The 14,015-nt window shown below is 39.9% G+C and overlaps 1 protein-coding gene across 1 annotated transcript; it reads left to right on the forward strand.

Annotated features, from left to right (window-relative positions):
- Positions 1 to 618: 618 nt before the first annotated feature.
- On the forward strand, positions 619 to 11,695 carry Pglyrp3 (peptidoglycan recognition protein 3). Its single transcript, NM_001191961.2, has 8 exons — positions 619 to 822; positions 2,658 to 2,859; positions 4,970 to 5,088; positions 5,733 to 5,885; positions 7,115 to 7,313; positions 9,545 to 9,663; positions 10,324 to 10,524; positions 11,567 to 11,695. Exons 1-7 carry the CDS (start codon positions 774 to 776, stop codon positions 10,500 to 10,502), a joined length of 1,020 nt encoding a protein of 339 aa, NP_001178890.1. The 5' UTR covers positions 619 to 773; the 3' UTR covers positions 10,503 to 10,524; positions 11,567 to 11,695.
- Positions 11,696 to 14,015: the final 2,320 nt, after the last annotated feature.

A 14,015-nucleotide genomic window follows, 5' to 3' on the forward strand; every position in this document is an offset into this window, starting at 1 on the left:
GGTCTGGCTAAGAGGGGCAGTCTCTGACCACACTCATTGGGAATTTCGAATATATGAATTAATGCTTTCACAGGTCATGTTGAGGCTTCGTGAAGTGAATAAAGAGTCTTCACACATTATTTGAACCACAGAATGTGATCAGTGAATGGAAAGAACTGGTTGTTATCTTCACATTAGAGTAGTGGTTGATTGATCGTTCCTCAGTGATTTAGAATGCGGAACTTGAATCTATGGCTTTCTATACTTCTGATTGTCCAGTGGTGCCAGTGATAGAGCCCAAACCTGTCCCTCTTTATCATTTAGTGCTTCTTAGTATTTTCTCAGAAAAAAGAAGAGTCTTACAGGAATTTTGTCTTATAGGGAATTTTGTAAGAGATAAATATAAACTGTAGTATGAGAAATGAATTTATACAGAAAGAATTTATACAAAGCCGTTACTACTACTACTGAAGGACTTTAGACATAGTTTCCTTTGCCCACTGTGAAAGGCTCAGTATCAGCTACCTCCACTGCAAAGAACCTGCAGAATGTGGGTGTGGAGGGGGCCTGCTAGATACAGATAATAGGATCTGCACATTATGGAACTGTCATCTCCAGATACCTGTGGGAAGCCTGGGCCATGTGCTGGTCCTCAGAAGTGAACCAGGCAATAGAGAAACAAACAGGGTGCTATGCAGTTAGCATAGTCATTTTAACTGTCAGTGTTCTCCAAGGCCAGCTCCCTCCAGGACTGACTACCAGACTCCACGCTGGTGTCCTGGGACCATTTGAAGATGCTGTGCAGGCTTCTTGCCTTCTCTGCTCTGAGTCTTGTGGCCTGTGGTAAGTTTTTTTCTTCTTATCAAAAGTGCTTTTTTTGAGGTACACACAACTTTTTTCATTTAGCAAAAATGTTACCAATACTGTCTTTACTACAACATGTATAGATCTGAAACTTGTGGCACTGCTCGGGAATTGACCAATTTCCAGTACTGCCAGCTGTAGTGATCTTTTCAATCATGCACAAGTTAATATATGATTCTTATTTGATTTCATAAAATAAAGAATATACCAACCAACCACTTCTTGATATTGATATTAGACTAATTGATATTAGTGAATCAATTAGTTAATGTATTGATTACTTTTCTATAACAAAATATTGGAAAAAAGGTTTATTTTGGCTTGTAGTTCCATGATGTATGTTTGTGTATATATATATATATATATATATATATATATATATATATATATATATGCATGTGTGTACGTATACCAAAATGTTCAGAAAACGTGGTGGCAGAAACTTAAGGTATTTGGTCACTTTTTTCCACATCTGTAATGCAAAGAGTAGTGAATGCTGGTGCTCTACTTCCTCTTATTCATTCTGGTCCCCCAGCTAATGGAATGTGCTACCTAAATTAAGGGCAGATTTTTCCCAGTTTAACTAACCCAATCTGGATAATCCCTTATAGACAAGCTTAGAGCTTTGTCTCTTCAATGATTCTATATCTAGTCAGTTTGACTATAAAGGTTTAACACACTGTTCAAATAATGAACATGAGGTAATTTATATCTCTAATTATCTCACCATCTTGTCTTTGTCATTATTGTCACCATCACCACCACTACTATCATCATCATCATAGTTACACCCAGTACAAAGTTAACATTTATGAATAATAATCGTTAGTGAAATGCTGCTGCCTGTACAGTATCTCAATGTGTCTTATTATTTTACAAAGTGATTCAACAAGAAGAAAATATAAGTGAATTCTGTTGAATTAAATGGATTAGAGTTTGGTCATTCTGATGCTGAGCATATTTTCACATTTCTGTGATAACGTAATTATTTCTTGGCCTTCTACTCTTAAGTAGACATGCTACTAGATTGCATGAAATTAGTGCTGGAGAAACTCACAAATCAAAGAGTACGTAGTTAATCTTTTCATTTTGTGGATAAGGATACAAGGGACTGATGAGGAAGTAACTTGCCTATATGTGGAAATGAGTTGATACTAGGCCTCAGTCAGTTGGCTAGTTCTGCTTTGTATATGACTACTTTCTGGATGATGACTGTTCTTTATTTCCCAGGGTGCTGTGGGAAATATTGTCCCAGTATCCTGCACTAGTGAAACCTTAATTATATCCACTTTTGTTCAACCTACCCCCTAGCAGCACCGAAGCCTTCCCTCACCCATAATTAGAACAGCATTGCTTTCCCTGAGTTACATGCATAACTACCAACAGAAACGTGCATACCCATTAAGTAGCACAAACTAAGAAGATTGCCATTATCTGAACCAAACTTAACAGATGTATGAAACACATATTGTTCCTGGAGACAGAAATATATGAATCACTGTGCCTTCCACAGGACTCCATAGTTTAAATAAGATAATTTTCTCTAGGCTCTTTCTTGAGTCCTTCTATCCCATATTTCTTATGCTCCATTCCTAAAGATACAAAGAGGTTCATAATTTCAGCAGTTGCTCCTACAAAACAGGCAATTTAACAGAGAGAAGAGATTTGGATGAGTTCTGGTCCAGACTGAGCTATAGAGATGAAAATAGAAGGTTTTGGGTGGAAGCTCCTTTTAGGACTTCCATACACCATAGATAGGGGGTTAGTGATTTCAGTAGGGTCTTTTACATGCTGTTCTGTGGTCTCTCTTACAGGCAGTCCTACCATAGTTTCCCGAAAAGTGTGGGGAGCAAGTTCACTCACCTGCAGAGTCCCACTGAGCCTGCCTGTGCCCTACCTCATCATAGAGCAGGTTACCAGGATGCAATGCCAAGATCAGACCTCGTGCAGCCAGGTTTTGCGGGTTCTACACTCCCATTATGTCCACAACAAAGGCTGGTGTGATGTGGCTTTCAAGTAAGAGACTGGTGAGATCTCCAAAGCAAATGCTTAATGTTACTTCTTGAAGCATTCTCCTTGTTTTTCTTATTCCATAGCTTCTATTTTCAGAGCTTCATTTGTGCTGTGTTTGTGACAAAAGAGTGTTAGAAAAAAAGAACTAAAAAACAAATCCAGAACAATTTGGAGGCACAACTCTAAGCTCGGTATTCAAAGTTCTTTTACTCTGGAAGATCATGAAAGGACACACAGAAAGTTATGTACCAAGTGCTGCCAGGCCTGGAAACACCCAGCACGATAGATCACAAGGGTCTTCATTGCTATTACCCAACTGGTAGCAGTGTGGAAGAGAAGGGTTACTCTCTTCATTAACTAAAGGAAAATGCTACAGTCTATGGAATCCGAAAGTAGCACATGGCAAAGGGCATGGATTCAGAATTATGTCAAAACTGTGTGTTGATATAGCCCACTCTTATTTGCTTCTAGTCAGGGCTCAGTTGCATGAAGCATTTTCCCATATACTACCCTGAATGACCACTGGATATGACAAGGGGATGAGTGGGCATGGGGAATGATAAAGAAGAATCCCTGTGTTGATATGAGTGTGAGGCATAAAAGATTTTTACATTGTACAGTGAGTATATATTTAAGGGGTCTATTGAAGGTTTTTCTCATTAACCTCAAGAATAAGAAAGCTCACCATTATATGAAGAAGAAAGAGTAGACATGGGGAATTTAAAATGCAAATAGAAATAAGTTCTGAAATATCCAATCAAGGTCTCTGAAGAAATAACAGATGTACTACGGGGAACATCAAAAAGCAGAACAGTGATGGGCATGCTTCCAAAGGATCTCAGAAAAAAGGAAAAAGCCTGCCTTGGAGCAGGGGCATTACTTAACCTTGGAAATTGTTCTTTCTTTGTTGAGTTTTCTCTGAAATTCACGATCTAGTAGAAGGTTCTATATAGCAAGAGTCATGAAACATCATTTTCAAGGTTGGATTAAAAACTAGAGAGAGAGGCAGAATGGACAGAAATTTTTAAAAATAGTAGAATAAAAGAATTTAGACATGATTTGAAATTAAACAAAAATGAACAAAAAAACCTTTTGTGATTAAGAACCTGTGTGAATCTGTGTGAATAAACTCTTTATTTCAGGTTGCTTGTTTTAGAGAATACTCAAGTACTTGGTCTTATAGTTAAAGACAGAAACAAAAAATATGATATATTCAGCTGGGTGTAGGGATGAATAACTGTAATCACAACTCTTATGAATCTATAGCAGGAGGATTGCCATGACTTAAAGGCCAGCTTTATGCTCTGCAGTAAGTTCCAGGCAAGCCTCTTTAAAAGGCCAAGAAAATGTTTCAAAGCCTGCCCATCCCAAATAATAATAACAACATAATGAATTAACTAGCAGGCACTTGAAAAGATGGAATTAATTGTCCTTAGACACTGGAAAGTCACACATTCAAATTCCACTTTAAATAAAATGAGTACTTCTTAACTGAGAAACACATGTAATCTAAGGGGAATTTCATGTGAAAAACATAATCTAAGTCAAAACCAAAATTTACATATATTCCTATTTCTTTAGAAGGTCTAAAATTACCTGTTCCCCATTGTTATGTTATTCAAAGTTCATTCTTTTATGAGTCTCTAGGACCGCTTTAGGGAAATGAATTTTCTATTTTTATTAGATATTTTTTATTTATATTTCTAAGATTATCCCCCTTTCCATGTTTCCCATCCATAAACACCCTGTCCTATCTCCCCCTCCTCTTCTCCTATGAGGGTGCTCCCCCCCAACCACCCACCCCTTCCTGCATCACTGATCTGAAATTCCCTTATACTAGGGGTTCCAGCTTTGGCAGGACCAAGGGCTTGTTCTCCCATTGGTGCCCAAAAAGCTACATATGCAGCTGGAGCCATGGGTCTGTCCATGTGTACTCTTTGGGTGGAGCTCTGGCTTTTCGATATTGTTGTCCTTATGGGGTCGCTCTTCAGCTCCTCTAGTCCTTTATCTAACTTCTCCAATGGGAACCCCTTTCAATGGTTCAATGGTTGACTGCTTGTTGAATTTTCTTCATACAAAGGTTTACCACTAAATCTTTATTTTTCCTTGGCAGCTTCCTGGTTGGGAATGATGGCAAGGTGTATGAAGGTGTCGGTTGGCATGTCCAAGGTTTGCACACTCAAGGCTACAATAATGTTTCCCTGGGCATTGCCTTCTTTGGCAGTAAGATAGGTAATGCTAATTTCCTCCAGACTCAGAAAGTGGCCCATCTGCTTCCTCTACTTGCTTTTGCCAATGCTTATATCTTTGTAACCTACACTGTATTTGTCATCCCTGATAATCACTGGTTCTGGAAATCCTTTCTGCTGTTGCACTCTATGACCTGCAGATTTTTCCTCCTCTATGGTCTATACTTGTTGATATGTTGCTGAAGCTGCCCCTTATATGGAGTTGATAGTTATGGCCAATGAAATCTGAAGTCATCTGCTACTAATCTATTAGTTGACAGAGGCACTTAAGCATGGATTATTTCTTCCTTTAGTATCTTTTATTGATAAAGACAGAGACTAGTAGGCAAAGCAAGGAATTTGAAGTAGTTTATATGCTCCTCCACCACCAATCAGAGCATAATAGAGGGCAGGGATGATGTTGAAGGTTAATTGGTCAATAACAAGGAAAAAATTAGTCCGGGTTTGGCACTTTGAAGAGATCCTAATTGTGGTTGCTTAGATTTCTGACCAAGCATTCTTTCTGCCTATCTTTTTGTTTCCTCTCTACTAGTCACTCAGGTTTGCTAGAGATTTGCCCTCACTGTGGGTGCTGTCCAGCATGCAGTTTCTTACTAACAGTTTTTATTTCATATTACTCCCATGAAGGAAGCAGCCCCAGTCCTGCTGCTCTATCAGCTACAGAGGACCTGATCTTCTTTGCCATCCTGAATGGCTACCTGTCACCCAAGTACATTCAGCCATTTCTTTTAAAAGAAGAAACCTGTTTGGTTCCTCAACACTCAGAGATACCCAAAAAAGGTCAGATTCTCAACCTAACATACCCAGCATTGCATTACCCCCCAAATATATTTGGGAGTGTTCTCCTGTTAGATTTCCAAGGGTTTCTTGGACCTGGAACATCTCACATGTGTCATAACTATGAAATTGGGAAAGTTAGAAAAGTATTTAATACTGGACAATGTCCCTATTAATTGGAGAAGTTAAGGAGACAGGTTTTCCCAGGGCTATCCAACTCACCAAAATGTTATTATCATTAGCCCATTCTTGCCATAAATAAGTGTACACTCATATTTTTACTGAGTCTACAAGAAACACTAAATCTTCAGACTTGCCATGTATCAGTTAAAAAAAAGACAAAACTCCTACCATCAAGGAACAGTCACTTCAGTGAGGAAAGTCAAAACATGAACAATATACAAGATACAAATGAAGTGTGTTAGACAGCATAGGTGAAAGACAGGAAAGTAAGAGGGAAAATGAGTAGATATATTTATATACTATGGGAAAACACACACACACACACACACACATACACACACACACACACACACACACACACACACACACACACCTACCTTTCCAAAGCCAGCCAACCTTTTCCATGGTGCTAAGAAATTTGGAATTTATACTTAATACTGACATTATAATGGTTATGCTAAGGAATAGTGAAAATGGTGTGCTACTTTGGGAAAATGACCATTAAATTGAAACCAATAAAATGAATAATCACTTTCAGTATGTTGTTAGCTTTCTGCTAACACAGCCTTTTTCTCAGATCCAGTGATATTTTAAATTTCATTTTTTAATGTTATAAATTTCTACAAAAATGATTTTGCATTTGGGCTGGTATTTCATCAATAATGATAATTCTGTAACATTATGAGTTCTCTGTAGAATTCATATTTTCACACAAACTTGATAAGTTTAAAGAGTAAGCTGTTTTGTACATATTACCTTATTATGTGGCACACATACAAGCATATATCTATCTTGTATTTTGAAGAATATACAGCTGTGACTTTGCTTAGCCAGTCTGCTCCTTTCAGCTTTCATATTGGTTTCTGTGCCATTAAAACCCTCTGATCCAGGCAACTACCCTTTCCAGATTCCTGCTAGAAGTTCACATTAGAAGACATTAATATTGGCAGGACACAAGCATTTTGTGTGAACCAGCCTCTGGCTGTATGTTGTTTTCATGACAGTCCAAAGCAAATTCTCATCCACTTTGGTTTTTCACTTTGTTATAGCATGCCCCAATATCATACCACGGACTGCTTGGGAAGCCAGAGAGACACATTGCTCTCAGATGAACCTTCCAGCCAAATTTGTCATCATCATCCACACTGCTGGAGAAAGCTGCAATGAATCTGCAGACTGCTTGATTCGTGTGAGAGACACACAGTCCTTTCACATGGACAAACAAGATTTCTGTGACATTGCATATCAGTAAGTGGAAAATGACATGTTTCTTCAGAGCCATGGAGAGCAGAGCTGGTGGTGTTTTTACACAGGTGTCATACATTATTCTTGAAAGAATATGGATTGAGTAGAATTCAGGCCATAGCTTGGGCTACCTAACCACTCAGGCATGTTATGTTCTCCATTGTGAATGGGAACATTGCCATAATGAAATAATGAATAAGAAGCAACAAGAAAGCAAAACTATGAAACACAAGGAAGAGGTGTGCCTTCTTAGATAGCTTGTTCAAGTGAAAAGGGAAGAAGGTCCTACTTGTTTTCTCTGATGTTAGAATCTTGTTAGTCTTCTACTACACACCAAGCAGGGAATTTAATCTCTCTGCACTCTTTTGACTCATCTCTATAGTAGGGAAAACATTTTCTGTTTGAAGACAGGGAGTTAGATACAATATTCTCTTCTGGTTGCTTTCGTGCCAGGATTATATTCAAGAAACATTTTTAGTTTAGTTAAACAGAAAAAGATATGTAGAGGATTCCTTGTGTTTTTCACAGGTAGGACTTGGAGTTAGAAAGCAATAAACTTCAGTTGTTTATTAGGGATGTAACAAATGAACGTTGTGTCTAGTTTTGGATGCTTCTTCAATGTGCCACTAATGCTTTACCTGACTTTCCAGACCACTTAACATGTAGAAGAGAACCTGCTTCATTTTTCAGGACTTTTCATAGACTATTCTATAATCACAAGAGATAATAGGGACGTGTGTACAAATTTGGATAATACAAACTGGCAAACAGCAGCTGAGTTGATTCTAATTCCTCAACTTTTAAACCTGCCATTGAATTGTAGAGTTAGAAAAACAATAAGCAATAACAATGCAGAATGTTAAGCACAGTGATAGAATATCTGAGCGCAGATAAAATGAGTCCAGAAATCTTTTGAGAGGAGATAGGTGTCAGAGAAGTGTTAATGAAGAGGACTATCTTTCATGGCACATGATTAATGTATGTGTGGGTTGGGGGGGGAGTATTTGGCAAAAGGAAGTGTTATAGTTAAAGAACTACACATTCAAAACCTTGAAATATGAACAGAGCATGAATCCTTGAGGAAATGAAACACAGCATACTCAAACCTAAAAGTGGATTTACAAAAGAAGGGTAATGAGAGTACAGGCTGCAAGAGCCTGACTACTATGTAGAATTAAGTAAAGCTAATGAAAACTAACTTTATGTGAAGGGGAACTGGGCACTGTGGAAAGCCACACCCTTTTAAAAGTTTTTTTTTACATCATTTATTTTATTTTATTTGTGTGAGTATTTTGCCAGCAAGTGTATATGTATGCTACAAGCATACCTGATACCTGAGGAGGTCAGAAGAGGATGTTAGAGTCTTTGTAACTGGAGTTACAAATGGTTGTAAACTGATATGTGGGTGCTGGGAACTAAATCCATGTCCAATGTAAAAGCCCGAAATGTTCTCAAGAGTGGAGCCATCTCTCCAGCCTCCTGGGTATGATTTTAAGAGTGGATTGTAAGGAAGGAAGACCCCGGGCAGAGTACTGTTACAATGATCAAGTTGGAGTTGGACAGTGGCTGTTGGATGGAAGTAATAGAAGAATTTAAAAGCAATATGGGAGACACAATGGATGACTGGTGGGTAGTCATTGATTAGGGTTCTGATAGGGAAAATGGGGAATTTAAGATGCCTTATTTTCTACCTACAGAAAATGTAAGAATTTTTTTCCTAGACCTACTGTATTTTACAGAAAATAGTTGAAGTCGTGGGAGCTGATGATTGTTTAGCCTGGGTGAATATACTCAGTGGAAAGACAACAGCTAGACCAGGGTCCTAAGGATGAAGCATAGGGTTTTAAGAAGCACAGTAGTTCAGGGAAAGCAGGTGAGATGGCAATCACCTGAAAAAGAAAACTGTAAAGGAGAGAGACTGAGGAGGGCATTCTCTATGCAGCCTATGGAGGAGAACATTTCAGGACCAGAGTATCAATATTCAAAATACGCATTGCTCAGAAGGTTGAGGAGCTCCACAGTCATCTTGGCTGAGTTAGATTCAGTACTGGGGATGAATGCAAAGTGCAAAGCTGTGTTTTGGCTTTTCATTTCTGCATTTCTATACACTGGGACATGTGGGATACCTGGACAGTATGTGATAAATGGATGAAAGAATGGTTTTAGGATTAGAGTGGTTGAAGCAAATTGTGCTCCTCAAACTTACTTCTCTGTTTTCCTTTACTAAACCCTAGCTTCCTAGTGGGTCAAGATGGTGTAGTATATGAAGGAGTTGGCTGGACTATTGAAGGCTCTCACACCTATGGATACAATGATATTGCTCTTGGAATTGCCTTTATGGGAAACTTTGTAGGTAAGACATCAGTAGGGCAGAGAATTCTGTCTAATGAAGAACCATGTGGAATACTCAGGAAGCATAGGAAAAATGGAGGCAGTATTGTGACATTGGAAGTACATGGTAGGTCAGCAGAATATTTTAGATTTAAAGAAAATTCTCAGTAAAGAATGACTGCTACTAGGAGCATATCCCAAATAGAATATTTGCCCCCAATTCATCTACATCAGTCCAAAACTCCATTTCACCTTCTGTCTATATTCAAGGTAAGCATGGAGCAACAAAGAAAAAAAGGAGTGCATTTGAAAACTTGATATTCTATTTGAGAAATATATGCCCTTCCTTACTAACAATAGCGATAATGTAGGAATGTATCATTGCCTGTGATGACATAGCATAAAAAAATCCAGTGTACTATACATTCTGCATACACTGAGAATTTATGCTATGTTAAATGTTCTATTCCAGGGCAGTTTTTAATTTTCTAAAGAAATTTTGGCCAGATGGAATCAGAAAACACAGCTGTTTGGGCTTTATTTTGTGCCTAATTAATTGTTGGCTATGGTGATTGTGGCAAAGCATAAGATGAGAGATGGGAAGAATGGAATCTAGGTACTTGTCACTGTTATAGCCAAGCAGCTTTGAGATCTTAATGGAATCAGTAAATGTGTTTTACAGAAAAGCCTCCAAATGAAGCTTCACTGGAGGCAGCCCAGAGCCTGATCCAGTGTGCTGTGGCCATGGGGTACCTGGCCTCCAACTACCTGCTAATGGGCCACAGTGATGTGTCCAACATCCTGTCCCCTGGACAAGCACTATACAACATCATCAAGACATGGCCTCACTTCAAGCACTGAAAAAGACCCCAGTGCCATCTAAGTATGCTCTTTCTCCTGGTGGGAATCTGTCTTTATCTCTCATCTTGGCTCGCACCTCTGTTCCCTCCTTTATTTAATGTTTCACTTAGTTACCCTCTCTTGTGCAGCAATTACAGAGTCTTCTCTTATCGATATCCTTCACGGTCTCCTGGGAGACAATATCAGTAACCTACTCAGAGACTCAATCTGACTGTGGTGACTTATCTGTAATGGATTCTCTGTCTCCAGTCATCTGTGCCTTGTCCAAGAGTGCACTGAGGACCAACCATGCATGGCAGACCTGTGTTCGCAGGTACTGTACAGTGTCTATGGTCCACCTGTGCATGGCTGGGCCTTGCTGAGCTGAGAGAAAGAGAATCCAAAGCCCTTCTGTTCTTTTGACCCCCATCTCCACCAGCTTCTCCTTATCAGAGGGAAGAACGTTTTATCATTATACAGGAGACAGAACTCCCCAACACCTGCCTTTGGTGATGCTGTGATTGGGTTTTTGCCTTTAGAGTTTTTTTATATCTCTTACAACCTCACATTTCTTTTCACAGACAACTTCCTTTGAATGTCATTAGATTGACTCTGTTCATTTGTAACTTTCCCTAATGCATCACAAAAATGTAATCAGGAGAAAATTGTCTAGTGGGTAAGACATAGAGATGTATCAGCCACTCCTGATTTACACAGCAGGGATAGATAGAATGCAAACCTCTTAGACCTTTCTGTCAGAGATTCTGTTTTTCTGTGTGGAGAGAGGCTGAGTACAGACTCCCCAGCAAAGGTGAATTTAACACCTCTCATACAGGAAGTAGTCACAGTAGTAGTCATAAACCACTAAGAAATAGTCTCACCCAAAGACACCTGTCAGGTTTTGAATGAACCTCTTGATAGTCATGTATTAGAAACATTAGTCCCTGATAATCAGTAGTGTTGAAAGATGGACCTTTTTAGATGTAATTAATCATTAACGTTGTTGCTGTAAGAGTGAGTTTGTTAACAAAATGCGTGTGCTCCCCCATATGAATACTCTCTTGTGCTTTCCCACTCTGCCACAGGATGATACAGCAAGAAGGCCTTGGCCTGATGATGACCTTGAACTTCCCAGAGTTCAGACTACAGAAAATAAATCTTTGTTCACTATGAATAACCCAGTCTCAAGTATCTGTTAATGTCTCAAATATTCTGTTAAAGAAGCATGCCTCAAGGAGAGAGGGTATGCTTAATCCTGATGGAATTTGATGCTCCAGGGCAGGCTGAAACCTAATGGGGGTTTCCTCTTCTTTCAACAAGTAGGGAGGGATATGGTGAGGACAGGACTGGGAGGAGAAGAGGGAGGGGGTCTGCTACCAGGATATAAAGTGAATAAATTAATTAATGAAAAAAGAAGCATATGACTAAGTCATCAATATTGATTTATTGGTTTTTCTTACTATCCGTCAAAGTAGAGCTCCCTTCTCTTTCAGTTAGTCACCACTTCCAGGCCTCAGAGAGTCATTGGCTTTGGAGGTGAATTAGTGAGTCCCCCGTCTCTGACAGCTCTCACAGAGGCTCCTTCCGTAGGCTTGCATGGTCTAGATTGCTGTTTACTCCAAACTATCCACCTTTAAGGATATATAATTTATGCTTTAACTAAACTCAGAGCACTCAGCTGGCAAGTGCTTTTTAAAGGACAGTTCTGAGGCAGCCTATTGCAAGCAATTTGGCTCTTTTGTCTTTTTATTGAGAAATACTTCCTTGTGCCCCATCCATCACTTAGGGGTATAGTAGCATTGGCCTCCAATGTCTGATATGAGAGCTAAATGAGTGAATGTGAGCAGGGATTTTAGAACTTACTCTTGCCATTTAATCTGTGTTCAGCTGAGACCCACACCGTCCTGTCATCATTGTCTGTAGTGTGCTTGCCCCTATTACTCCTGTTTGACTCTCAGAGGAAGGATGGTACTTTCTTTTTGTTGTTGTTGTTGTTTTGTTTTGTTTTGTTTTTTCCATCTTTATTAAATTGGGTATTTCTTATTTACATTTCAAATGTTATTCCCTTTCACGGTTTCCAGGCAAACATCCCCCTAACCCCTCTACCTCCCCTTCTATATGGGTGTTCCCTTCCCCATCCTCCCACCATACTGCCCTAAGTGCCAACTTCAGCCACATGGGGGAATACTACGTTGGCTTCAAAGTTTGGGGCGAGCAAGAAGGAGCCAGGTACACCCACAGAATGCTGGTCTGAAGGAGCTTATGGTGAAGGAGTGCTGACATATCCCTCCAGACTGTAGGCCTCTGGGAGGACCTGGTTCCTGAGCTCATTGACATGGTTATTTTCTACAGTTTAAACTAGAAGTAGAGGGAAGGCTAGGTTTCTTTAAGTTACAGAAAAGGGAACAATACAAGGGCAAAGTGCCTATTTTATGTAAGATTGAACAAGCAGGTTTATGGCTTGTTTTTCATCTTCCAGTGAATTCATAAAAGAAGTACTCTGGTTTTGGGGTGAGGCATGATTCTCATCCCCTGGTGCAAAGTCTACTGTGGCCTCTTTCTGACTGAGTAAAACCCCACAGCCCCATCTTCTCATCCCTACTGCCTGCCTCTGTTCTCATCCACCATCGTGATGCCTCCAGTTCCTCTTGCTTTTAAAGGTACTTTCTGAAGGTTAGCTTTTCAAGAACGTTCCCTTCCTGGTGCTTTCACAGGCCTCTTGGTGGCTTATCCCTCTTCTGTTCCCCTCACAATCCTGGCCTCCCTGGGAGCTGTACCTGCTCTTTGTAGAAATATCTTCAGAGCTCCACCCAGGACCAGGTGCATTATTGTCACCAACTAAGCATCTGTGGAATGAAGAATGGTTGGGGCTATCAGGAGGAGGGTGGTAGATTCCCAATCATCTAGGCTTATATGCTTGCTGCAGAGTGGAAAATCCCAGCATTTTTTCTGACTCAGCCCATCCCACTTGCTGTGATTTCCAGATTCATTACAAGTTAACTCTCATTCCTAGGCCACTCATTATCTCCACCTTGTGGTAGCATTCTCACCGATTGTGAGATCTGGGAAGTTATTCTCCAGGATCTATATTGTATCCCACCCTGAAGTCTGTGGCCTTACTATGAGGAGGGTGTCAAGCCTGGAGAGCACATGACCTGCTGCTGCTGTCTTGTGTGAAGCCCCTTCCTCCTGATGTGCCTCCCCTCAGGCTTCCATGCTCCTCCTTGTCCCTTGGTCTGTCCTATCTACACTTCTGCATCTTTCCCTCCACTGTTTCTATCTTTGCTCATCTCCCTCCCACATCTTCACCACATCTCTGCCTCTCAGTGCATCTCATTTTCTATCTCCGTGTGCCCTTCTGCTCACTGCCTTTGCCTTTTCTCTAGAATTATTCTAGAATGAGCAAGGAACAATACGGTGGGAATGCATGATGGCATCAAATTTTAGTTAGAGATATTCAGAGATCATTTCCATTCTGAAAAATCACCTGTGCTGTTGCCCTGAGGCTACCACAGACCACAGATAGTGGGAGGA

Source organism: Rattus norvegicus, chromosome 2, assembly GCF_036323735.1.
Source record: "Rattus norvegicus strain BN/NHsdMcwi chromosome 2, GRCr8, whole genome shotgun sequence".
Classification (NCBI taxonomy): domain Eukaryota; kingdom Metazoa; phylum Chordata; class Mammalia; order Rodentia; family Muridae; genus Rattus; species Rattus norvegicus.